Source organism: Terrapene carolina, unplaced genomic scaffold (genome assembly GCF_002925995.2).
Source record: "Terrapene carolina triunguis isolate 2854851 unplaced genomic scaffold, T_m_triunguis-2.0 Scaffold68, whole genome shotgun sequence".
In the NCBI taxonomy this organism is placed as follows: Eukaryota; Metazoa; Chordata; order Testudines; family Emydidae; genus Terrapene; species Terrapene triunguis.
This window is the reverse complement of record NW_020664419.1, coordinates 67,218,856-67,245,609: the sequence shown is the minus strand read 5'-3', so window position 1 is coordinate 67,245,609 and position 26,754 is coordinate 67,218,856. Positions and strand designations below refer to the sequence as shown.

Genomic DNA, 26,754 nt, shown 5'->3' with positions numbered 1-26,754 from the left:
ACCTCCCCCCCCCAAAAAAAACCTATTCCATACTTTTCCCACCACACCCAGGCTCCTTCCCAGCAATTTACCTCCCTCTCCCTCAACTCCTCTGTTACCCCTGACTCCCCCAAGCCTTTGCTCTGCTTCTGAGGGGTGTGGGAAATATGGTTCTGTATTGTAGTTTAAATGAATTATTACTCAGAGTTCTGTATTAATATGCCTAGTAAGGAATCTGTTTGTCAAAAAACATTTCCTGAGTCTTTTTTTGTTGTCTGTATTGCTACAGACATACTTGTTGACAGGTAGTATTTTGAAATAAATGACCAAAAATAATTGAAACTGGTGTGATTATATTATTTTGACAAAATATGCAGAATTTTAAAATATTGTGCGTAGAATTTTTAATTTTTTGGCGCAGAATTCTACCAGGATTAGAACAAGGAACGCGGGCCAGACCTATAGAATGGGAGTCTGTATCCTGGAAAGAATTTAGGGGTCATAGTAGAGCAAATCAACATAAGCTCCCAGTGCGGTGCTGTGGCAAAAAGTGCTAATGTGATCTTTGTATATATAAACAGGGTGTAGGAGTTGGGAGGTGATTTTATCTCTTCATGCAGCATTGGTGAAACTGATATTGAGATAATGCATACAGTTCTGGTGTCCGCATTTTAAAAAGAAGCTGAAAAATTGGGGAGACATGCAGAAAAGAGACACAAAATTGATTCAAGGGCTGGAGAAAATGCCGTATAGTGAGAGTCTTAAAGAGCTCAATCTGTTTAGTTTATCAAAAAAAAGGTTGAGAAGTGACCAAGGGAAGTGGTGGATTCTCCAAATCATCTAATCAAGTCTGGCTACTTTTCTAGAAGATATGCTTTAGCCAAACAAGTTATTGTGTTCAATGCAGGGGTTACTGGGTGAAATTAAGAACCTGTGTTATACGGTAGTCAGACTATATGATCTGATGGTCCCCTCTGGCCTTGAACTCTATGAATTTATGAACCCTCTTCACAAGGCTCTGTTAAAACTCTCTGCTGTAAGTATCTACTTCATATCTGTCTAAACTTCCAGTATAATACAAATGCTGCCAAAACTCAAAATGTTTCACTGTCCATGATGATATGACACAGAAAGCAGCAACAGTTTTGTAGTAATAAAATTAGTGCCAGGTTATTTCAGACTTCTAAAATACGTTCTATAACTGTGTTACCGAATACAAAATTTCTTCATGTATTCCAGACGTTCGGAAGTTTATTGTTAAAAAACACTGTATGATGGATAAAAGTCACATTATTGTTTTTTCTTCAGTACTTCTTCTACGTGTTTAAACACACCAGGATCCTCAATGGTTGGAGTTATCTGAGGGAAGAACATACATAAACATATGATAGAGAATTGCCAAATACCACATACAGTAAAGGAGAAATTGGTTCAATATCTCCTCTAATGCTAATTTTTCTAAAGTAATCAAGAAGAAAGCATTTATAAAGATTCTGAAGATAAAATATACCAGGCAAAAATAAAATGACATTACAATATCAGATATTGTGAACCAATAGCAAAATACATTAAAGAACCAAAAGATTAAGTCACTTCTGCTGATGTGCTAGCGTCCCTTGTTAGAATAAAGAGCACCTATAGCTTACCTGATATGGTTTGCCATTGACAAGAGCAGAAAGAGCAGAACGTGGTATTTTGCCAGAACGTGTCTTTGGTATCTGTTTCACAAACACTGCCTTTCGGAAAGCTGCCACTGGGCCAATGCTTTCTCGAACACGCTTAACAATTTCTTCCAAAACTATCTCCTCCTCTGTCTTTATACCTGGTGAGGAATTTCAGATGCTGTAACTACTTTACAACATTATACAAATCTTAGTGACACAAGACACGAGTCGATGAACAGTAATGAGCTCTCACCATTTCTTAATACACATAGCGCTAATGGGACAAGACCTTTTAAGGCATCCTCTTGGCCAACAACAGCACAATCAGCCACAGCTCCATGGGAAAGAACAGACTGAGGGAGAAAACAAAACAAAACAAAAATCAAACAGCTGAGTATATATTCTACTGTAATTAATATGTGGGTAGCATAGACAATCTAGTGTTTGGATGGAAATAAGAACAATCCTTAGGTAACACAACATACAATTGAAAAGGTAATAAAAATGTCATCTTTACCGCAATATTAAAATGACTATGTCACATTTTAACACGTTTCACAAGATCTTAGCTGGAAAATGTTATGTTAATACAATATTATGATCCATGTTTCACACAGTTATGCAGGAAGGAAAGAGCAAGTGAGTGCTGGTACATTCTTGAATATCTGATCTATCACAATTCAGATATGTAATCTACCTGTAACCTTTCCAATTGTACAGAAAGCAGGGACTTGGAACTAAAGAGCCTCTTCAACCATAACTAGAGACTACAACTCTATAATGAAACACAAACTGCAGTATGTTAATAAGTGAAACCACTTTGGGGTTTAGAGAGAGCATGGCCCCTTTAAATATTTTTCCTGAGGGGGGAAGTGCTGATTGTTCCAGAAGGAGGAAGTGCTATTGGTGGGAGGGGGAGCAGAGAGAAGGGAAGAGAGCAACAGGGGGTGTGTCTGGAGCTCCAGACAGAAGGGCTGCAGCAAGCAGGCCCCTCAAAGAGTGAAGCAGTCAAGAACCTGCCTGAAGCCTGGGAGGGACAGAGCGGCTGATCGGGGACAATCCAGGACAGGAGCCAGGAGGAGCACTGTGCCAGGGAGGAATCACCCAAGAAGAACAAACCGGAGCTGGAACCAGTATCACTGCTGCCCAGAGCTGCAGGGGGCTGTGAGTACTGGGGCTTGTGCCTTTGCATTGGGAATAATGAGGGGAGCTGTTAGCTAGTTAAGTGGGGAGGTTGTCACTCTGCGTGGGTTTCCAGAGAGCAGCAGAAGAGGGCACCGGAGGGGTTTGTTGGGGGAAGTTTACTGGCGCCGAGGACGACCAGGAGCACCCAAGACTCACCACTGGACTGGAGCTTTGCCAAGGACTCCTGAACTCTGTGTGCAGATACATTTCTCAGTGTCTGCCCTTCCAGACTGTGGTACCACTAAGCCTGTGGAGCCTTGAGTTGAATGCAACCCTGTTTTACCACTCCCCCTATATTTCCCCGTTGTTTTTTTCCTTTCATCCCTCTGTAAATAAATATTTCCCTTGTTATATCCATTGTACTTTTCCTGTGGGTGGGTGTGTTCACTCTGGGGGAGTTGGAACAAGTGCCCCTGGGGTGGAAGGAACTTTCCCTGCTGCGTTCCTGCGCACTTCTCTTGGACAGAGCTGCCTGCAGAGCAGACTCCACTTGACCACGAGGGCGCTAACGTTACATAAGTAATTTATCTGAAATTTTACTTTCTGCCAATCCAAACCAGCAACAATAAACCCACCAGTTATTACTGCTTCACATTTGTCTGTCAAGTTGAAGTATCAAATTAACATATACAAAAATGTGTCTCCTTCCCTCCTAGTCACATCTCCTGCTCAGGGAACTTTCCTAACCGTACAAAAGAAAACATCATAATGGCCTGTATAATCTCCCCATTATTCATTGGTGACCTCTTAAAGAGGAAAAAGAGAGATTGAAATTGAGGAGAAGAGTCCTCATTGGCGGATCACCATCAGAGAAAAATTAATCTATCTTTAGGGACTTTTAGGTGGATGAAGACTGTTGGCGGGTGTACTAGGTGCTGTGCGAACATATATGAAGGCAAAATTCCTGCCTCAAAAAGCCTGCATGGAGCAACACTATGGAGTGCTGTAAGAACTTGCTAATGAGTACGAACCTGCACATGAATGTTGCAGCTGAAGGAAGCTAAAATGAATGAATGCACAGACCTTCATCTACTATCTTTCAGATATCTCTGAGAGTCCTCTCCATTTCCTCTCAAAAAGTAGTCAAAACCCAGGTAAAACGAGACCTCAGTTTGCCTGGGCAAGAAACACTTCAGCTTTCCAAAATAGATATCCTGACTATAGCCCCTGAAGTACTCTGTTTTGCTCTTCATATATACCTAGGGGTCCAGGTGTCCAAAATGATTATAAAAACTATAGGATACGCATCCTTGATTTCCCTCCTAAGAAACTTTGGATCCACTGGTATTAGTGGTCCAACTCTTAATCAAACCTTTCCTGTAGGAATTATATTAGTGATAATATCCATTAATGCTTTCCTCATTGGCTGATAAAATAGTATGCAAAATGTACGCAAAATTCACCGTGAGTTAACATTGTCCCAAGCCATTGTTTTTTTTTACAAAGAGTTAAGCAACAAGGCCAAAGGATAAACCATTAGCATGAGCCAACGCTTCTTTAAAGAAATAGCCTATTGCAAAAACAAAGATTCGCTCCCACACTAATGACAGACAGTAATCTAAATCCAATAATACATGCCTCAGGTTGCAGGGCAGCTGTCATAAAGTATGTGAAACCTCCTCACACAAACACACTGAACATTCCTTTGCTTCCTAGTTTTTATGTTCAATTGACACTATTTTTGCAGCACACATGTACATGATATCAACACGCTGAAGCTTTCTATACTTTTAAGGTAGCAGTGATTATATATGCATATTTTGCCTTAACTGGCACAGCATTAAGATAAATATCCTGTTATTTATGGAATTAAGTTATTTGCAATAATATGAAAAGCAGAGTGCAGAGAAGATACAACGAGTTTCAGTTTTTAAATAACCTCAAGCCATTTTCACACGCATAAGGTACCATGTAATATTTTGTTATTGTAACTTTATCTGTTAAACTTTCAAAACTTCTACTGTTTGGTTCTTTATCAGGGAAGAAATTATTTGCAGGCTAACAAATTGCTCTGCTCTGTAACATTTATGTGGTCTGAACAATCCACAGGAGTCCATATATCTGGAATCGAGCCAGTTGAGCGCCCCAACTCTTTGTGGATGCATTGGTCACTATCATCTGAATGGGAAATATTGGAGTGAAAGGCACCCCCAGCAGACATTGCTTGATTCTAGCCATCAATGAAGGGGTGATCATTCTGTGGATGTTGGATAGTAAACTGACCTGATCCAGGACTGAAGAGGTCTCAGCCTCAGTCTGGCAAAGGGTGTGATATGAGTACTTGAGACCAATCTCAGGCTTGAAAATAAATATGAGAGATAAATTCTGGAACTTCTCCTGAGGCAGGTATGTATGCCTAGGAATTGTATGGACCGAGATTGAGCCTGAGATTGAACTTTAGAACCAAGTTTGAGAACAGATGTAGATTCGATCTTACTGAGTCTGAGACCTGTTGAGTTGATCTTCCCTGATTAACTAATTGTGAAGAGACAGGTAAACATAAATCCCTCGATGATGAAGATGGGCGGATACAAACAATAGACATTTTGTAAACACTTGGAGTGCAGTTGAGAGTCTGAACGGAAAGACCTGGAATTGATGATGATCGCCTAGTACTTGGAAATGAAAACATTTCTTGTGCAAAGGATGTATTGCACTGAACCAAGTGTACTGAACCAATCAAGTAAACTGAACCAATCCATGGGATATAAAGAAGGTATGATGGATGCCAGAGGCACTATGCAGAATTTTGTATTGGTGATGACAATGTTGAGGAGCCTAAGGTCTACTATGGAGCACCTGGTCTAGTATACTTTTTGATATAAGAAAGTATGGGGAATAAAATCCCTTTCCCCCCAAAGGCTAAGGGAACCAGCAACATTTCCACTAACTCCAGTAGTGACAGTTTTTCCTGATGCATGAGAATGGTGCACGAGAGGGAATATGGTATGGAATTGGAGGGTGTATCCTGTCTGGATGACCCAAAAGCGCAATGTTATTGAAGTCCAAGCACTCTTGAAAAAAGAAAGGCAGGTCCCAAAAGGGGGAAGGGAAGGGTACCAATCCACATAGTCTAGTGCAGTAACCTCCACTAAAGTATCAAAATTGTTGCTTCTGAGAATGAGATGGTTGAGTAGAGAATGAAGAGGACAGTCTTCTCTTTTGGAATCTCTGACTCTTTTTAAACTGATCTTGCTGCTTCTGATAATAAAATTAGGATAAAACAAAATACATGGTTGAGATCTCTACCTTGAAGAAAACCATGACTGCAATTTTCTCCCATTGTATAGAACTGTATTTGGCTAGCATAGCTAAGTAGTTTGCAATCTGACCTGAAAAGATACCACTGAATAATATTTACAACCAAACAGATCCAATTTCTTTGCCTCTTTTTCTCTTGGGATGGTCTTGGCAGTGACTACTAGAGATGATGGTGCCAAGTGACATAATATCTTTTATCGGACCAACTTTTTGTTGGTGAAAAGTACAAGTTTTCGAACAACACACAGCTCTTCTTCAGGTCTGGGGAAGGAAACAGAGATGATGGCAGCAGATGCGAATAAAAATACTCTAACCCTTTAAGGAGACCTTAATACTTCTATTCTCTTTCAGGTTGCTGAGATGCTGGAGTAGTCTATAATTCCTTTTGCAGGTTCAAGAATTCCCTCATTAAAAGGAAGGGCTATTCTTCCCTGACTGTTGGGTTGCAAAATGTCAAATTGCCATTAAAGGAAGTCTTTGTCTGTCATTTAATGGCACCCCCTGAAGATTGCTTTGCCTGCTCAGTCAGGAGCGTTAGTTGACATAGCTGCTTTTTGTATATATCAAGGAAAATACAAGTAAGTGGGTAAAGAATAGAATATAACACATAAATGGAGACAACCACTAGAAAAGTGAACACACACAAAAGGAAAAGGTAAAATCTTAATCAATTAAACCCTCGGGAGTGGGATATAAAAATAAATTCAAAGCAGAGAAAAAATCATGAAAAATTCAGTGCACCTCAGGGAAACATAACACACTGATACAATGTAGGGAAACCATACAAAAACAGTTGTAACCCTGAACTTGACATTAAGGTCCCAGCTCCTGCCGTTAGGTTCAAAGTAAATAGTTACCCTTCCTTAAGTCCTCAGCCTCCCATTTTTTGCCTATGGACTAAGCCCTTCTAAAGCCACTACTCCCAGTGCAGTCTTTCAGGCCCCACACCTGACCTTGGACCAGGTATCCTCCATGGAGTTCAAAAAGTTTATAGATAATTCTGAAGAAGAGTGAAGGGGGTTCCATATTCATAAGAACCAGATAAGAGCTTTAAAAATTAGTATAAAGTTTTTAAAAAATACAATAAAATTTTAAAAAGCATGCAAAATAGAAATATAGAAAATAGAAACAGCCACAAGTCATTCAAAAGCTGTAAAAATAAGAAACAAGAAAAAAAATAAAAAAAGAGGCAGTGTTTCTAGAATGGTAGTTACTGAAACAGGATGCATTCCTGTTTTCTACAGCAGCAGCAGCAGCCAGACAGTCAGGAGGGCACTAGTCATGCTAAATCCCTTTAATATTAATCCCTTGCTTCAGAGAAAAGGCGAGCAACTCCAGCTGAAAGAGACACACACACACTGAGCACAAGATGGAAGCTGAAATTAACACAAATACGTAACAACTACTTATTGAGCAACAGGATAAATGGTAACTTCTGTAGTTTCACAGGGCCCTGACGATACTTATAGAAAACCTTGGTGAAATAAACAACTCTTATTGGAACATGATGAAGTTGAGCTTTATAGTCAAAATCTGAGGAAAAACTTGCTCAACTACATGTAGCTATAATGGAAAGGGAGATAAATATTCATACTCGACAAGGTGACTGTCATTTAATTAAAGGAAGATTCACTGATCTTCTAATTCTGTATTTACTGATCTTACTGAAAAGTTAATTGTGTTGTTGTTAATGTTTTCTCATTTAAATAGCAGCTTGCTCTGTAAACTAACTACAATCTAGCTTTTGTTAGCTTGGTTTAAAAGGTGAATTGAAAAACTAAGCATTTTCTTGTGATTAAGTGTATATTGTTTCCAGGGGAACAAAATTACAAAACAGTAGGGAAGACGACAGAAAAACAAGAGACTGAAATTAAAGAAAAGAAGAAAGCTCACATGGTACGCAGAGATAAAGTAGTACAATATTAAACATCAGGTAATTCACAACACCAGCCATTTTATCAGCTTCAGATCCAGTCTGAAAGATAAGGAACAACGCCTGAATAATTTGTTTAACGATACAAAAGTAAAAGACCAGTGGTGAGATTCTGTGTTGTGTGTCTTCAAGCCATCTTTGTGCCCTGCTAACCCTGGGTTGCTCTAGGGGCTGGTGCGGTCCCTTGAATAAACTTAATATTGAAGGGCAGCCTAAATTAGCAGAATCCCTGAAGTGCAATGCTGTTGCTATGCTGTTGCTGTTCCCCCCACTGCTCCCGGTTTAGACATGCCCCTTATGCCAGGGGCTTGAGGCATGGGTCTCATATGGCCGCGTAAATTACCTTGTGTAAATTCCATATCGGGAGGGGGTGTGTGATTTGATCCTCCCCACCTAGATCTGGTGTTGTGACAGCCTGTCAACCTGGGCTCTGAACATAAGCTTTCGTGGACTACAGCCCACTTCATCGGATGCATAGAATGGAATGAGTGAGGAGATATATATACATACAGAGAACATGAAAAGGTGGGAGTTCCCCTACCAACTCTAAGAGGTTAATTAATTAAGATGAGCTATTGTCAGCAGGAAAAAAAAAACTTTTGTAGTGATAACACTGCTCTACAGCCAAAATGCTTCTGAAATAAATGTAGTCAAACTTTACTAATTCTGGGTCTCTGAGAACGAAAATGATGCTTAAAATTGTTGATTGGCTCTAGTTTTCAAGATATACTATTTGGTCAGTATATACGACTCTTGACTTGGGAATGGTGGAGGATAAGTGAGTTATAAAGGGAAGGGATCTCAATTTAAACCAGAAATGACTAAAATACATCTTTGACTGGATCTATGAATAAATCTATGACTGGGTTTGGACAGTACTTGCTTTTTAGGCAAAACAATGAATGATGCAATCTGAAGCTGGTATTGCGTCATACATGATATGAATTGCATCATGTTATTCCTAGAACAATGGATGATGCAATCATAACGAAGCTTACATCACTCTGCTGAACAAATTGCCCTATATCAGCTCTAGAAATCATACAGTGTCGTGCTCTCTTATTTGTCAGTGTTTGATTTTGCAAAGGGACGCATTTCTGTTTAGCCAAAGTGAGCAGAGATGCCTCGTACTTGTGCGAACAGTGCAGATAACTTCTGCTATGTTTGTGGTGAAGTGACTTTTGCATCCCAAAAGCGCAGTATAACCACTAAGGTTAAGAAAGCCTATCACCTTTATTTTGGCTGCAAAATTGGAGATCAGGACAAGAGGTGGGCCCCACACATATGCTGCAACGCTCATGCAACAAATCTTCGCCAGTGGTTGACCAGGAAAAGGAAATCTATGCCTTTTGCAGTGCCAATGATTTGGAGAGAGCCAACAGATCATACTAGCAATTGTTACTTCTGCATGGTGCCTCCAGTTGGGAAAGGTGTGTCAAAGAAGAAAAAGTGGACTGTGCATTATCCAAACATTCCATCAGCTATACACCCAGTACCCCACGGAGAAGGACTGCCGGTTCCTGATGCACCAGAATCATTCTCACTTGAGTCAGACGAGGAAGAGGAAGAGGATGAAACTTCTGGTCCTGAACCATCAATGTCACAGGACCCACATTTTCTCCCATCCTCCTCCTCTGAACCACACCTCATAACACAAGGTGAACTGAATGACCTTGTCAGGGATTTGGAACTACCCAAGAGTAAGGCAGAGCTGTTGGGCTCCAGATTACAGCAGTGGAATCTCCTGGCAGGTGATGTTAGGGTTTCCATGTTCTGTGACCGTCAAAAGGATCTTGTCCCATTCTTCTTCATGGAAGGTGATCTTGTAGCCTGCAACAACATCGATGGTGTGATGGCAGCCCTCAACATCGTTCACGATCCAGATGAGTGGAGACTGTTCATTGATTCATCGAAGACGAGTCTTAAAGCTGTTTTACTGCATAATGGCAATGTTTTGCCATCAATTCCAGTTGGTCACGCAGTCCATATGAAGGAAACCTAGGACAACATGAAACAACTTTTGAGGTGCATAAACTATGACCAACATCAGTGGCAGCTTTGTGGCAATTTGAAGGTTGTTGCTCTCTTGCTTGGTCTGCAGACTGGATACACAAAGTACTGCTGTTTTCTCTGCGAATGGGATAGTCATGCAAGAGATTCCCACTACATCAAGAAAGATTGGCCACTCCGACAGTCATTGGAGCCTGGAAGGAAAAGTGTTCAGCATCCACCACTTGTTGAATCAAGGAAGATTTTGTTACCACCCTTACACATCAAGCTGGGTCTGATGAAGAACTTTGTCAAGGCCATTGACAAAACACAAGCAGCTTTCAAGTACCTCCGTGGAAAATTTCCAAGGTTAAGTGAAGCTAAGATAAAGGAAGGTGTCTTTGCTGGTCCTCAGATTCGTGAACTTCTTCGAGATGATGCATTTGACCATGCACTGTGTGGCAAGGAAAAGACGGCATGGAAAGCCTTCCAGTTAGTGGCAATACATTTTCTCGGAAACAACAAGGCAGACAACTACAGGTTGTTGGTGGAAAACCTCCTCAAGGCATACAAAAGCCTTGGTTGCAATATGTCACTAAAGATACATTTTTTGCACTCTCATCTAGATTTTTTTTCCACCGAACTGCGGAGCAGTGAGCGACGAGCACGGTGAGCGATTTCACCAGGACATTGCAACAATGGAGAAACGCTATCAGGGCAAATGGAGCCCATCAATGCTTGCAGACTATTGCTGGACAGTGACAAGAGATGCTCCATTTAATGAATACAAGAGACAAGCCAAGAAGCGCCGAGTAGACACTGAATAGGACTAAACTATGTACATAATAGTTTTTTGCCTTTTGTTTCATAATAAATTTTATTTATATAACCCTTTTGCTGATTTTTAAAGTGTTACATAAACAGGAGAGGTGAAATATTATCATGTAAAGCAACCATAAACACATGAAAAGACCTAGGTTTACAATTTATGATTAAAACTCTACTATCTACACAATATACATAGACATAAAATGTAAAAACTTAAATATCTTAGAAACAGTAGCCAATCAGTTGTTTTAATTGTCATATTTGAATTCAGCACATCAAAATATATAATAAATAGCACATTTTATCTCTGAAGCAGACGACTTCTCAAAAATTGTAGACCAGTGTAATCAATGATAATCAAGATAGCCCATTTAAGGCAGTTTGACAAGAAGGTGTGAGGATACTTAACATGGGGAAATAGATTCAATGTGTGTAATGGCTCAGCCATTCCCAGTCTTTATTTAAGCCTAAATTGATAGTATCTAGTTTGCATATTAATTCAAGTTCAGCAGTTTCTCGTTGGAGTCTGTTTTTGAAGCTTTTCTGTTGCAAAATTGCCATCTTTAAATCTGTTACTGAGTGGCCAGAGAGGTTGAAGTGTTCTCCTACTGGTTTTTGAATGTTATGATTCCTAATGTCAGATTTGTGTCCATTTATTCTTTGGCGTAGAGACTGGGCTATCCTGATTATCACTACAAAAGTTTTTTTTCTCCTGCTGACAATAGCTCATCTTAATTAATTAGCCTCTTAGAGTTGGTAGGGGAACTCCCACCTTTTCATGTTCTCTGTATGTATACATATCTCCTCACTATATGTTCCATTCTATGCATCCGATGAAGTGGGCTGTGGCCCACGAAAGCTTATGCTCAAATAAATCTGTTAGTCTCTAAGGTGCCACAAGTACTCCTGTTCTTTTTGCGGATACAGACTAACACGGCTGCTACTCTGAAACCTGGGCTCTGAGACTCACTTCCACAGGCTCCCACTCAATATGTAGATGTACCCTGTGATGCTAGCTTTTTTGTACCCATTTTCACTGTTAAGTTTGTGCTTACCTCCTCAATTGCACCTGCAGAAATTCTATGACCTGCAACATTGATCACGTCATCAACTCGAGACATGACATATAAGTAGCCATCTTCATCCATGTACCCAGCATCCATGGTATCATAGTATCCCTGAAAATAAAACCACAAGAAATAAATTGGTATTAATGCTAGGGTCATCAGCAATGTTCTACCAGCAAAATGGATGAGTGACTCACTCAAAATGAAAAAAGTTACTGGCCTGTTTAATATAGTCACCTCCCACCTAAAGTTTATGTGTTAAAAATTATCAAAATATTTACCTTCACGGTGCAAAATAGAATCACATCAACTTTAAAGGTGAAAAATCTTTATAAACTCTGCAGTTCCTTCTTTTCCCAATTATTATTTTTTCATTACAAGGATTTTATTCTGGAACACTTTATTCACTGTTCTTATTTCATAATACAGCTTGGGTTCCCCTCCCCGAGTGAGCTTGGTGGGGTCAGCAGAAACAGTATATGGCCCGCAAGTCCACTCACACCTTTTCCAGCCTGTTCACTGCTCCCTCAGAACCCCTGGAAGATGGGACTCTCCTGAGTCCAGAGGAAGAGTGGGGGTTGTCTCTAAAGGATGGGGCAGCAAAATTGAACTCAAATTCTCATGCTATTCCTGTTTCTTTTGGGAATATCTTGACCCAGAAGCATGATAGCAACACCTTGCCAGACCACAAAATGACAACTTGTCCACACATAAATCTGTTCCCTCGGCTATTTCCACCCTTGGACCAAATCTTCCTCCTTGGTCATGCATAGGAAACACAAACACACACACACACTTCTGTGTAGGGAGGAGATCAGTTTATGTACAATCTCTTCCATGTGTGGATCTGATGGGGAAAACATAATTTATTCATCTATGTACTGATTCTCTTCCCTAGTCATGCTCCCCTCCTGCATATGTCACCCCACACAGAAGACAAACTGTATATTTTAGATTTTCTTTAAAAGAGAGTGACTACATTCTAATATTCTGCACAATGAAAGGTTTAACTTTAAACGATTTTAATCTTACGTAGAGATACATATCAAAGCTCTCTCATCAAAAGAAGAAATGACAGAATCCTAACTACTAACTAAGATCATTCAATGCCATAGCATTACTGGTAGTTTATATAGTTCCTTTTGCAATTCTTACGGGAAATTTTTGGAAATATAACTCCTTGAACGTTTCCTGATTTTTCCAGAGACCCGAGAAGGCTCCAGGAGGCAAAGGCAACCTTACATTAAAAAGGAAAATAGTGCAGTAGTTAGAATAATAAGATACAAACTTAAAAACTTCAATGATGCATAGTATAATAGATAATCACAATGTGATAGAACTGCATTCATATTGCACACTCAGGTAAGCATATGAGGATTATGCAGTTGGATGACAGTTCCCTTACCACCTATATTGCTTAGTGACAGATGATTCTGAAAGTTATGTATTTCATAAACTATTGTTAAATCACATTCATATAGTTCTAAACTTGAAGATACAGCTAGTTGATACATTTTATAGAACACTAGGGCCTCCAACTTCTAGTAAAATAAAGTTTGCTCTAGTAAATGTGAAAAAGCGCTATAAATATCTGTCATCATCATTCAGTTTAAAACATTGCCCAAGATAAAGCACCTGGCACAAATACATATAGTATCTTCTATATGGATACAGACATTTTACAATACATACATTACATATGTACACACATGCACACACACACACACAAGATCAGATCCTCAGTTTGTGTAAATTGTCCCAGCACCACTGACTTCAAAGTCATGAGGCTCTAGATCATAGTATTTTCAGGTGATTATAGTTATTTTAATTGTACAAAAATGAAGTGAAATTATGCAGATTAAACTGCAGTAATTATTGGGAGGAGGAAAATGGAAAAAGGTAAAAACCTATATTTTCAAAAATAAAATAATTTGGGTTTAATTCATAGAAGAAAACAGAAATGACAAAAGTTGAAATGCACCATGAGCTGAGTTTTCAACATGTGCTCCTTTCTGCCACTTTAGTCAGCATCTGAATGTGATGAAGATGAGAGAAGGAGCATTCCACATACATAATTCCTGTCAGATGGGAACAAGCTGCAAAGCTTCCTGGGCTGACAAGGAGAAACGGTGATTTTTTAAATTCCACAGTGTTGACTGTCGATAAAAAGTTCAAGGAAACTGGGTTTAACCCTAAAAAATATAAATTCAGGGGGTAGGGAGGTGTTGAACTGGGATTCTATACAGGTTAACTCTGAAAGCAGGGTGGGGGAGAGAGAGTGCGTGAGAGGAGAGAGAGAGTGTGCATGCATATATTAGATCAATTCAATTATGTGGCATAAAAGGTCTCCCTGGTATGAGTTTGGGATGGATGTATTACTCACAAGTAATACCTCATACATGGGATCTTCACTTTCACCCTGGCAGTCACCAAACACTGACAAACGCCACTATGATTCATAACACTATCCAAAGGACAATACCTCCAGCACTGAAACATTCCCAGTAGTGTAGCAGTGTTCATACTGATAAAATATAAACTGCATGTGGGATTTTAGCCCACAGGAAACGGTGTTAGCAAGTCAACCACATCTACACTACAGACTTTAATTTTATCAGCACAAAAGGACAATTTTCTTTTTTCTATAGAAAGTATTAACAGAATAAGCCATGGCAAAATAATCTAAATCATCACTGTTCTTCCTAAGATGATGGGGGCCTCTCAGGGTCAGACTCAGCTATCCTCCACGTGATTCACCTTAAGAGGACCAGAAGGGTATATTTGGCAACAGGATGTGGTCAGGGGTTCAGCTGATGGGACACTTCCCAGTAAAGTGTATGAGCATCCATGGGGTATCTAGCCACTCCCCACATTGCCCATTTTGGTGGGTTTATTGGACAGCTTCAGGTGCCCAAACAGAGTGGGAGTACTAGTTGCTTTGCAAAAGAGTAACCCCATTTTTGTGGACATACAGCTTGAAGAAACCCAGGAATGGATCAAGCCATGTGTTTGGAAATGTGAGAGCTTTAAAGAAAAAATTCTTGTTCAGATTCAAGAGAAATCACGAGAGAATGGTAATTACCATGTTTGTTGCCTGGTTGCTAACTGTATAAGAATTCAGGTTTTGCACCTTTAATTTATTTAATTGTCTGAGATGTTCTTATGATAGAGAGAAAGGATACTACACATTGACAGTCATTAATGATTTCTCCAGAGTTGCATTCAAACACTCCCAATTTAGTGATTAAATAGAAGAACCCATCATATTTCTAAAATAAGAACCTCATTTTGATGTTTTGTAAATATGATTTCTGAAAATTAAAACCAGAAGAAATATGTAACATATGACATCAGGGAATCCTGATTTCTTGATTGGTCAATAGCAGTAGATCAGTACTTTAGCGACTAAACTACCTCATGCGTAGCACCAGGTCATTTGTACAAGTCATGGTTAGTGACCGCTTAGAGTGCAAGAATTTCTAAAGAAATTAGTAATAATGTCAGGATTGTGTGTGGGTTTTTTGTTTGTTGTTTGAAATCCACAAACAAAATTACTGGCTTTTTTGATCTGCCCTCTCCCTTTCTTCATACTTCTTCCTCATTTTTTTGTATTTATTTTTATTTGATATTTTACAAGTCTGAGAGCATATTATTTCTCTGGAACACACTAGATTTACCTCTACACTTTTGCTCCAACTCCCTCTCCTTTCTGTCTCATGCTCCCTTGCTTTTTTCCCCCACCATCACTCCTTTCCCTCAGGCTTCCACCTTCCCGCTATTTTCATCTCTGTTTTCTGTTATCTCACCTGGGATTCAGTGTTGGTTTAACATGAATTAAACTAAAAAAAGCACAGCTGAAGCCCCACCCAGATCCTTGCTGTCTTTAAGGTCAGGATAGAAAAAGAACAAAATGACTAACAATGGCTTCCCATGACTCTCAGCAGCACTTTAGTCACAGATGAGAACCAAGAGAACTTATCCTACATGTATGTACAGGGAGTCCTTGGCTTATGACACAATTCGTTCCTCAGAATTGTGCTGTAAGTCGAAACGTAAGTCAAAACTGTTTTTCCCATAGGAATCAATGATATAAAGCGGGGATTGGTTCCTGAACCGAAGCTTGATATACTATTTTCACCACAATAACCCAGATTTTTGTACTAAATGAATTATAGATGTCTAATGTAGCACCATCAATGTATTTATTTGGTAAACAACGTTCAAATAAACAAATAAAATCACATATGTTTTGACTTTCCAGAACTTTTTGAAGGGCTCTTGGCTGGGGGCTTCTCTGAAGTCTGGGCTGCAGGTTTCTCTGAAGTCTTCTCTGGAGTCTTAAAGAAAGTGTCTAAGGAAGTTTGGACAGACGTTCTCCTCTTCTCCTTGTAAATTTCTCTGTAGCAGCTGTACATGTTGTATATGCCCCTATTCACAGATGCACTGAGTTCAATGTTGGGAGACCTGGTGGACAGACAGCCAGGGGGGCAGACAGCAAGGCAGGCAGCTGCTCAGAATGCCGGCAACATACAACAGAGAACTGGGCTTGCTTTTTACAGAGTTCCTTGTAAATAACTTTGTGGTCGCGTTATAATGAATGGAGCTGGAAGGTATCAGAGGGGTAGCCGTGTTAGTCTGAATCTGTAAAAAGTAACAGAGGGTCCTGTGGCACCTTTAAGACTAACAGAAGTATTGGGAGCATAAGCTTTCGTGGGTAAGAACCTCACTTCTTCAGATGCAAGGAGCTGGAAGGGGTTCCCTTGCAGTTGCTTGTCTGATTAGCTTCCACAGCCAGAGTAGCTTGTTGCCAGGTAGCCTTGATGATTGTTTTTTATTGCCTCCCGGCTCCGGGCTCAGACAATCAGAAAGCTTGAACACTGAAATCCGTGATTGGCTGAGGCTCAGCATGTGATGTGTGCTGTTCTCCCTGCTGGCTTTCATCATAAGGGCGAAACAAGTGTCGTAGGGGCGCAACGAGCAGTCAATTGAAAAGCATCGTAAGTGGCATCCAACTAAATAGGACATCATAAGTCCGAGGACTCCCTGTACATCATCTTTCATGCCAAAGGATTCCAAAATAATATTTACACAGGAATCACTCTTGTCACCAGTAACGTGTTCCACCTCTAATGTCACATAACAGGACACATTTGGGTCAGGAAGAGAAAATGAATCCCATAAACTACAGAGGGAAGTCACCTGACCAAGATATACATATATACACTGGAATTTTGACTTTACACCCAAAGAGCAAAATCTCCATCCCATAGAAGCCAATGAGCATTTTGCCACAGACTTTAATAATATCAGGATTGGGACCTTAAGAGCCAGAGGATGAAAAATCAAATGGTCAAGAGCTCTATTTTGTGTTTCATCTGAAAGAGCACTTCACATAATAAAGTGTAACCTAGCACCATGGGAGGGCACTGGTTCTGTTCTGAGATACCGGAGAGAGAAAAGTCATTTGCCGATCTTCCTGTAGCATCCTTGGTTTCCTTGGAGCTCTCCTATCTCAATACAGACCAGCTCTGACCTTGCTCAGCTTGAGAAATCTGACAAGAACATAATCCAAGGTGATGCGATTGAAAAACTTCAGTTCCAGCTTTGTAAATTAAAATAAAACTTAGCCTCCCAAACATGAGGAAACAGATGCAATGCTGCTACTGGGAAGGGATGGTTATCGGACCTTTACTACAGCCAGGATTTCTCCACTGCTGTCCTTATGATATGATTGTGTCCTCCCTTAGTGTTCTGGCAGGGTGAAAAGCAGTGGTGGGCAACCTGCGGCCCATCAGGGTAATCTGATTGCGGGCTGCGAGACATTTTGCTGATGTTGACCATCCTCAGGCACAGCCCCCCACAGCTTCCAGTGGCTGCAGTATGCCGTTCCTGGCCAATTGGAGCTGTGGGAAGCAGTGGCCAGCACGTCCCTGCAACCTGCCGCTTCCCGCAGCCCCCATTGACCGAGAACGGCAAACCGCAGCCACTGGGAACTGCAGGGGGCCGTGCCCGTGGACGGTCAACATCAACAAAATGTCTCGCGGCCTGCAATCAGATTACCCTGATGGGCCGCATGTTGCCCACTACTGGTGTAAAGAGTGATGGTAGCCAGGGAGACAGAAGTACTGGTAATTGCCTCTAAAAATAAATACAGAAGGCTTGTGACTTTTACAGTCTACAGATACAAGGATTCTGAGTTTCCCCCAGCAGTGGAATTTTCGCTTGATTTTTCTTTGCTAATGTTCCTTATGAGAGCAGACAACATTCTGTTTTGCTAATAATAATGGTTACACACATAAACATGCACATATATATACATATTTATATATAATCACAGAAAGGTCAGACTTTGTGTTAAAATATCGGTCTCCTCATCAGGCTGCCCTTGCTAATGGAAGCTGTAGGTCATTACAACAATCATTTCAAAATGAACCCTCAGTTAATTAACCTTCATGTCCAAGATTTTAGCTCACAGAAGAAGAAACAGAGAGACAAGTTGCCTCATGCTAATTTCATAAAATCATAGAACTGGAAGGGACTTTGAAAGGTCATCTAGTCCAGTCCCCTGCACTCAAGGCAGAACTAAGTATTATCTAGACCAGAGGTGGGCAAACTATGGCCCGCAGGCCACATCTGGCCCGCGGGACCGTACCGCCCGGCCCCTGAGCTCCTGGCCCGGGAGGCTAGCCCCTGGCCCCTCCCCCATTGTTCCCCCTCCACTGCAGCCTCAGCTCACTGCGCCACGGGCACAATGCTCTGGGCAGCGAGGCTGCGAGCTCCTGGGGTAGTGCAGCTTCAGAGCCCGGCCTGACCCGGTGCTCTCTGCTGCGTGGTGCGTGGCTGGCTCCAGCCGGGCGGCGCGGCTGGAGCACTGCCAGCCACCGGTGCTCCAGGCAGCAGAGTAAGGGAGCAGGGAGTGTGGGGGGGGGGTTGGATAGAGGGCAGGGGAGTTCGGGGGGTGGTCAGGGGCTGGGGGTGTGGATAGGGGTGGAGGTGGTCAGAGGGCCGGGAACAGGGGGGTTGAATGGGGTCGGGGGTTCCAGGGCGGTAAGGAGAAGGGGTGGTTGGATGGGGGAGGAGTCCGGGGGGGACAATCAGGAAGGAAAGGAGGGGTTGGAAGGGGCGGTGGGGGGCAGTCAGAGGAGAGGGTCCAGGGGTGGTCAGAGGACAGAGAGCAGGAGGGGTGGATAGGGCAGGGGTCCCGGGGGAGCCATCAGGGGGCAAGAAGCGGGGGGGGTGGTGAATGGGCGCAGGGGCCACGCCATGCCTGGCTATTTGGGGAGGCACAGCCTCCCCTAACCGGCCCTCCATACAATATCTGAAGCCCGATGCGGGCTTCAGGCCAAAAAGTTTGCCCACCCCTGATCTAGACCATCCCTGACAGGTATTTGTCCAGCCTGCTCTTAAAAATCCTCAATGATGGAGAGACCACCACCTCCCTAGGCAATTTATTCCAGTGCTTAACCACTCTGACAGTTAGGAAGTTTTTCCTAATGTCCAATCTAAACCGCCCTTGCTGCAATTTAAGCCCATTGCTTCTTGTCCTATCCTCAGAGGTTAAGAACAACAATTTTTCTCCCTCCTCCTTGTAACAAGCTTTTATGTACTTGAAAACTGTTATCATGTCCCCTCTCTGTCTTCTCTTCTCTTCTCTAGACTAAACAAACTAATTTTTTCAATCATAGGTCATGTTTTCTAGACCTTTAATCATTTTTGTTGCTCTTCTCTGGACTTTCTCCAATTTGTCCACATCTTTCCTGAAATGTGGCGTCCAGAACTGGACACAATACTCCAGTTGAGGTCTAATCAGCGCAGAGTAGAGCGGAAGGATTACTTCTCGTGTCTTACTTACAATACTCCTGCTAATACATCCCAGAATTATGTTTGCTTTTTTTACAACAGCGTTACACTGTTGACTCATATTTAGCTTGTGATCCACTATGACCCCCAGATCCCTTTCCGCAGTACTCCTTCCTAGGCAGTCATTTCCCATTTTGTATGTGTGCAACTGATTGTTCCTTCCTAAGTGGAGTACTTTACATGTCCTTATTGAATTTCATCCTATTTACTTCAGACCATTTCTCCAGTTTGTCCATTTTGAATTGTAATCCTATCTTCCAAAGCACATGCAACCCCTCCCAGCTTGGTATCGTCCACAAATTTTATAAGTGTACTCTCTATGCCATTATCTAAATCATTGATGAAAATACTGAACAGAATCGGACCAGAACTGATCCCTGCGGGACCCCACTCGTTATGCACTTCCAGAATGACTGTGAACCACTGATAACTACTCTCTGGGAATGATTTTCCAACCATTTATGCACACACCTTATAGTAGCTGCATCTAGGTTGTATTTCCCTAGTTTGTTTATGAGAAGGTCATGCGAGACAGTATCAAAAGCCTTATTAAAGTCAAGATATACCACAACTACTGCTTCCCCCCATCCACAAGACTTGTTACCCTGTCAAAGAAAGCTATCAGGTTAGTTTGACACGATTTGTTCTTGACAAATCCATGCTGACTGTTATTTATCACCTTATTATGTTCTAGGTGTTTGCAAATTGATTGTTTAATTATTTGCTCCATTATCTTTCCGGGTACAGAAGTTAAGCTGACTGGTCTGTAATTCCCGAGTTACCCTTATTTCCCTTTTTATAGATGGGCACTATACTTGACCTTTTCCAGTCTTCTGGAATGTCTCCCGCCTTCCATGACTTTTAAAAGATAATTGCTAATGGCTTAGATATCTCCTCAGTCAGCTCCTTGAGTATTCTAGGATGCATTTCATCAGGCCCTGGTGATTTGAAGACATCTAACTCGTCTAAGTAATTTTTGACTTGTTCTTTCCCTATTTTAGACTCTGATCCTACCTCATTTTCACTGGCATTCATTATTTTATACGTCCCATTGCCACCAACCTTCTCGGTGAAAACCAATACAAAGAAGTCATTAAGCACCTCTGCCATTTCCACATTTTCTGTTATTGTCTTTCCCCCCTCATTGAGTAACGGGCCTACTCTGTCCTTGGTCTTCCTCTTGCTTCTAATGTATTTGTCGAATGTTTTCTTTTTTCCTTTTATTTCCCTAGCTAGTTTGATCTCGTTTTGTGCTTTGGCTTTTCTAATTTTGTCCCTACATACTTGTGTTATTTGTTTATATTCATCCTTTGTAGTTTGACTGAGTTTCCACTTTTTGTAGGACTCTTTTTTGAATTTTAGATCATTAAAGATCTCCTGGTTAAGCCAGGGTGGTCTTTTGCCATACTTCCCATCTTTCCTACGCAGTGGGATAGTTTGCTCTTGTGCCCTTAATAATGTCTCTTTGAAAAACTGCCAACTTCCCCTCACTTCAGTGTGGCTTAGTAGGTAGAGCACTAGAGTGGGACTCGTGAGATCTGGGTTGTATTTCCAGCTCTGATACAGGAATGCTGAGTGATCTTGGGCAAGCCACTTCCCCCCTCTGTCTCTCAGTTTCCCCATCTTTATAATGTGGATAATGATAGTGACCTTCTTTTGTAAAGCACTTTGAGACCTAAACATGAAAAGTGCTATTGTAAACATAGAAGGGTTCCTACAGTGTGAGTTTTGCAACTATACAGTAATTTTAATAAACCCCCACCGATAGAAGATGTATCTGGCCAGATGTGGACAAAGAGACCACTCATGGGGTCTTGTAAATGATCTGCTCAGGTGATCTGTCAGATTGTTTTGGACCCCAGTAGATAAGAAGCTTCTAGGCCTATTGAGTTGGCAGTGCAAAGCTCACAAAGCAGTGTAGCCTCTTGACAGAGCGGGCTCCTCCCTGCTTGCTGAGGTAAAACATTGCTGCTGTGTTCTCTGTGAGGACTAAAAGGTTGTTTCTCTTGATCTGTAGCGGAAAATCTTGGCAGGCCAATCTAACAGCTTTCGAAAGCCAATTCCTCTGCGGACCTAAACTTTGAGCTCTGTAGAGAATCCAGATGGGTCCTCCAGCCAAGGGCAGACACATTGATCACTAACATGAGCGTCGGTTGCAGGCAGGCAAAGGGACTCCCACACATACATTGGCTGGAACTGTCCATCAAGCTATGGAGATGAGGGCATAAGAGAGACCTTCACTACCGAGTCCAGATAGTGACAGCACGGTGAGTAGCCAACCCTGTAGAATTATGAGGTTCAGACTGGCATTTTGAACCACGTAACTGCACAAGGCCACATGCCCCAGAAGCCTCAAACAAACACTTTCATGCTGTTGTGACTGGGTGAGCTTTGTGATCTATAACAATAGACTGAATCGTCTGAAACCTCAAGTTCAGATCATGTGTGTCTACTGCTATGCCACAACGGTGCCACTTCGGCACCAGAGAGGGCACCGTCAAGTCCAGTGCCGATTTAGGCACTGATTTGGAGGAGAAATGCTTGGATTTCAGATATACTCTACTCAACTCCCTCTCACCCCTTTTCAGGCTTTGAGGGTGGATATCTTCCCCTGGTGGGTGCCTCTTTGGAAGACACATGCTTGTTGCTAGGCTCAAGGGAAGGAGATGAGTGCCGGGACTCTGACAACGTTGGAGTAGGACAGCTCAAGGGTGGTCTGAGTACCATCAGCAGGAACTTCAGCCTAGCCTCCCTATCCTTGTTTGTTTTAGGCTTGAATTTACAGCAAATCTGGCACCGGTCTTTCACATGTGCTTCGCCCTGGCACTTAAGACAACTACTGTGCGGGTCACTCACTAGCAACTAGCTTGAAGCCCAGCAACTGGGGCATTCCTAAGTGCTGGTGGTAGAACCCCAAAACATGGAAAACAATAAAAAAATTGAACATAACCAAACTTATTAACTAACTACAATTATATATATTTATACACAGAGCAGAGAGAAAACTCCTGGTAATGAAAAGGGATTCCAACGACTGTTGTGGGAAGTAAGAAGGAACTGAGAGGGGCGTGGGAGCAGCTCTTCCCTTTATACCTGCATGCAGCAGTACCCAGCAGCAGTACCCAGAGCAGAAGATGCTCGAGCCACCCAATGGGTACCGTTAAGGGAAAAAGTTTCTGATGTCCATGTGTCAAAGTGTCCATTTTCTGAATGCAAATGAGCTTTTAAATTAGGGGAGGAAAAGAGGTAGGATGTCCCAAAAGTTAAGGCACTGGCTTGAGATGTAGGAGAGCCAGGTTCAAGTGCTTGCTCTGCATGAACCAAAGTGGATTTTTTCATCCCAGATCAGACATAATCAGGGAGAACAGGGACTTGAACCTGGGTCTCCCACATCTCCAACCAATGCCCTAACCAACCACCCACCTACGGTCTGTCAGTCAGTCATGCTTTCCTTCCCCTTCTCTCCAGATTTCCCAACAAAAACTTAGTTGAAACAGATATGTCTGCACAAAACATTTTGACTTTGAGCACATCTAAAGATACCTTTCTGGTATCTAAAAGGGTGTCATAAGGAGGAGGGAGAAAACTTGTTCAGCTTAGCCTCTAAGGATAGAACAAGAAGCAATGGGCTTAAACTGCAGCACGGGAGGTCTAGGTTGGACATTAGGAAAAAGTTCCTAACTGTCAGGATGGTTAAACACTGGAATAAATTGCCTAGGGAGGTTGTGGAATCTCCATCTCTGGAGATATTTAAGAGTAGGTTAGATAAATGTCTATCAGGGATGGTCTAGACAGTATTTGGTCCTGCCATGCGGGCAGGGGACTGGACTCGATGACCTCTCGAGGTCCCTTCCAGTCCTAGAATCCATGAATCTCAAGGAAATTTCATTTAGCCAAAAATGTTTCAATCAGTTCTAGTGCAGACCAATGTTAAACTTCCAGTATATTACTTACCAGCCTTCTAAAGGATGTTTTTGACCTAGCACTGCTCTCCTAGCTTTTACTGAAACAACAGTGAGTTGGTGCATTGTCATAGGGACCTGTATTTGCTGAGAGTTAGACTAGCTTGTAAATCAGAAAGGGGTACCTGGCTGACCAAAAGGACAGTAATCCCAAGTATTACCTGTAAATCAGCCAAGAAATGCAACAGGCATGTGCCAGGGGAGCAGACACAATGGAAGCTGAAGATTATGAGAAAGCAGAAAAGGAGATAAGAGAAAAGCAGTTAGTATTTAGAGTGGCTTTAAGCTGAAGTCCCTGTATCTAAAATCTCCTTTGGGGAGTGGAGTGGGAAGGTATAAAAAAGGGTGTGCATTTTAAAGTGACTTTTAGTGTTTATGAAACATACCAGACTGGAGAGACAAAGGAGTTTGCTGTCAAGTGTTATCAAAGAGAAGACACAGCAAGGAGAACAACAATGATTCTCTTGCCTATGGAGTCTTTCAATACATGTTCCTCATTTGACCTGTAGCCATTCTGGGACAAGTCATCCTCTCCATACAAACCACACTTTCAGATAACAGAAGGGCTCTTGCTTTAGTAGGATGAGGAAACCTAAAGAATTTGCAAATGCTGCTTTAGGTTGAGCCAGCTAGACAAAGAAGCAGCAAGCAGCCATTGCTTCATCCTCCTAGAAATCAAGCATGTAATTCTGTGACGCTGCAGACCTTCATGGAATCAGAAGGAAGTCGGAGACATGGCAGTGTTCTCTTGCATCACAGTAATTAGGCTTGTCCTTGTGCCAACAAATAAGAAACGTGACAAAGAAGTCTGCCATTAAGGAAAAAAAATCAGTATAGAGTTTGTTTTAACCCTTTTGTACCAGGTGAGTTGAGTGCTCCCATATTTGTGTTGCAGGATAAAGTAAGAGATTCCTAAAAATCAACATGAGAGACAGCCATGCTCTTCTACTCTCATCCTCCTTACTTTATGTGCCACTGCTATTTATGTCTTTGCCAAAAAATAATAGTCTGCCCTTCTCAACAGTTTTCATGTAAGGCAGCTCCTCTTAATTATAAGACGCCTTGTAAGTTTTGACTTGCTTACTTTACCACAATATTTCCTAAAGTCTTGGCCTTCACTGGTTGCTTGTTGTCATCCAGAACCATCACTGCAAAGTAACAAAGAAAGAGATCATTTTTCTCCCTTGCAAATGGTACTTTTCAGATGGACAAGGACAATCTCTAAAAAGCTTGTCTACCTGGGGAGTTAGTGCAAGGCAAGCCAGGGTGAGAAGCTACAATGCACTAACCGGCTAGGTAAACCCTGATACGGAGCACTATGGAACATCTACTGTGCAGTAACAGGGTCCACGCAGCAAGCTAGTACATTGTAGATTCACATCCTGGCTTGCAGCACACTAACTCACCATGTCTACAAACCTTAATTTGATGAATGTCCACTTATGTCACACTTCAGTGTGGAGTAGGAACAGGCAACAAAAGTAATTATAGAATTTCTGGGTACCAAAATAGATGAGTTAAAGATTCCTGTTAGCATCCCCGCCACAAATCCCTAGGCCTTAAACTAAAGACACACAAACTGGGAGGGAGAAACATCTGGTTGGACTGAAAAAAAACCAACCCCAAACTAAAAATTAAAAGAAAAAAAATCTCCAGACAGCGAAATCTGAATCTTCAATTAAGAAAAGCCCTTTCATAAGTAAGGCAGTGAGCCCATGAAAAAGAGCCCACAAGAAATATTAGTAAGTGATAACAACTAAGGTTATTAGAGATTGACCTAGCGTCCACTCAATAAATATCATTTGTGGTTAAAAAAACTGTCTGTTTTTCAAATGCACAAAATCGGTCTCTGATTTGTCAGACTCTGCATAGTGAATCCACCATCCCGACAGGGAAGGATTGTGTTTTTTATACTACAGAGAGGTGAGGTGAAGTAACTTCTGATTTTCCCAAACTCACACAGCAGGTCAGTGACATAACAGAATCCAGAGACCAACTCCAGTGCCATTTTCAATGGTCCACACGACCTTTGTTACAATCTTCAGTAATTTGGTTATATTTCAATAGAGAACATTTAGGTTTACAAGGACAGAGCCTGGAACCTCCTCTTGGATAGTCTTTATCTAGGAAATCTATTAGAATCAAATCCATGCTGCCTGGGAACAAGGGAAGGATGACAAATAACTTGTTGCCCAGGGCTGTGGTACCCTTATCTGTATTAACTACTCAGAGGCATGGCTTATAATAGCTAGAGATACCTCATTAAGAATGGTTGATACACATGAACAGCAAGTGGAGGTGGGGAGGAGAGGCATATTAAGCCTTTTAAATCATAAGCTATTTGAGTGTGGCCAAGCAGAGGAGGTAACTCTGATAGATATGGCAATTTCCTGCAATGTCCTTAAAAAAACCTTATTGAATTAAGTTTATTTGGCGTCCACTGTATTAAACGCAAAGGTAATGTATTATTGTGAGCCCTGGGAAATGTTATGAACTTCAAAGGATTATACTGAACAATGGGCCAGACAAGAATGGACTTTTGGACAGTGTCAAGTGGTTTGCCTGGGGAATCTCAAAGGGGAGGTTGAAGCAATGCCATGAGGAAGGAATCATTGTCTACTGCTTACCCATTCCCAGAATCTGAAGATCAAAGATCCAAGATGTCTAAAGAAAGTACTAACCATTTTATGGAGATGCTTGTTCTGAGCTACAGGTGTTTTAACCACAGGAAAATCCCTTGGTGGAGTTTGAAGGACTGACTCCTACCAGAGTCTTTGCTGGAGTTGGGGTGATCTCTGTCAAGCTTATTAGCATTTGTGTAGGTTCTTTTATTGTTTTTAATGTTTTCTCTGTAATGCTTTTCACTTGAAGAATAAATGTGCTTGCTTAGGAAAAGCTGTGTAGTAATTTATAAGTATAGGCAATTATGTTGTTTACAGCATCTGAAAAGAAAGCAAAGAGTAGACGCTGGCCTGTTTAGGCAGTCTGGCATGCCAGGAATAACACAGTGTAGGTAGGGAACTATG

At 41.5% G+C, this 26,754-nt stretch overlaps 1 protein-coding gene across 3 annotated transcripts in view; it reads right to left on the bottom strand.

The window, feature by feature from the left end:
• Positions 1 to 330: 330 nt before the first annotated feature.
• Positions 331 to 26,754, bottom strand: part of ACSS3 (acyl-CoA synthetase short chain family member 3) — a 117,029-nt gene continuing 90,605 nt past the window's right edge. For 2 of the 3 annotated variants that reach the window (XM_024196683.2, XM_029910815.1), the window contains 6 exons: positions 24,813 to 24,876; positions 13,062 to 13,143; positions 11,895 to 12,017; positions 1,897 to 1,996; positions 1,626 to 1,801; positions 331 to 1,338 (listed from right to left, as the gene is read on the bottom strand). In XM_024196683.2, the coding sequence (XP_024052451.1) occupies positions 1,270 to 1,338; positions 1,626 to 1,801; positions 1,897 to 1,996; positions 11,895 to 12,017; positions 13,062 to 13,143; positions 24,813 to 24,876 (614 nt within the window). In that variant the 3' untranslated portion in view covers positions 331 to 1,269. Of the gene's footprint in view, positions 1,339 to 1,625; positions 1,802 to 1,896; positions 1,997 to 11,894; positions 12,018 to 13,061; positions 13,144 to 23,590; positions 23,948 to 24,812; positions 24,877 to 26,754 lie in introns of those variants that run through there. The other variant, XM_024196684.3, reaches the window with a different exon arrangement.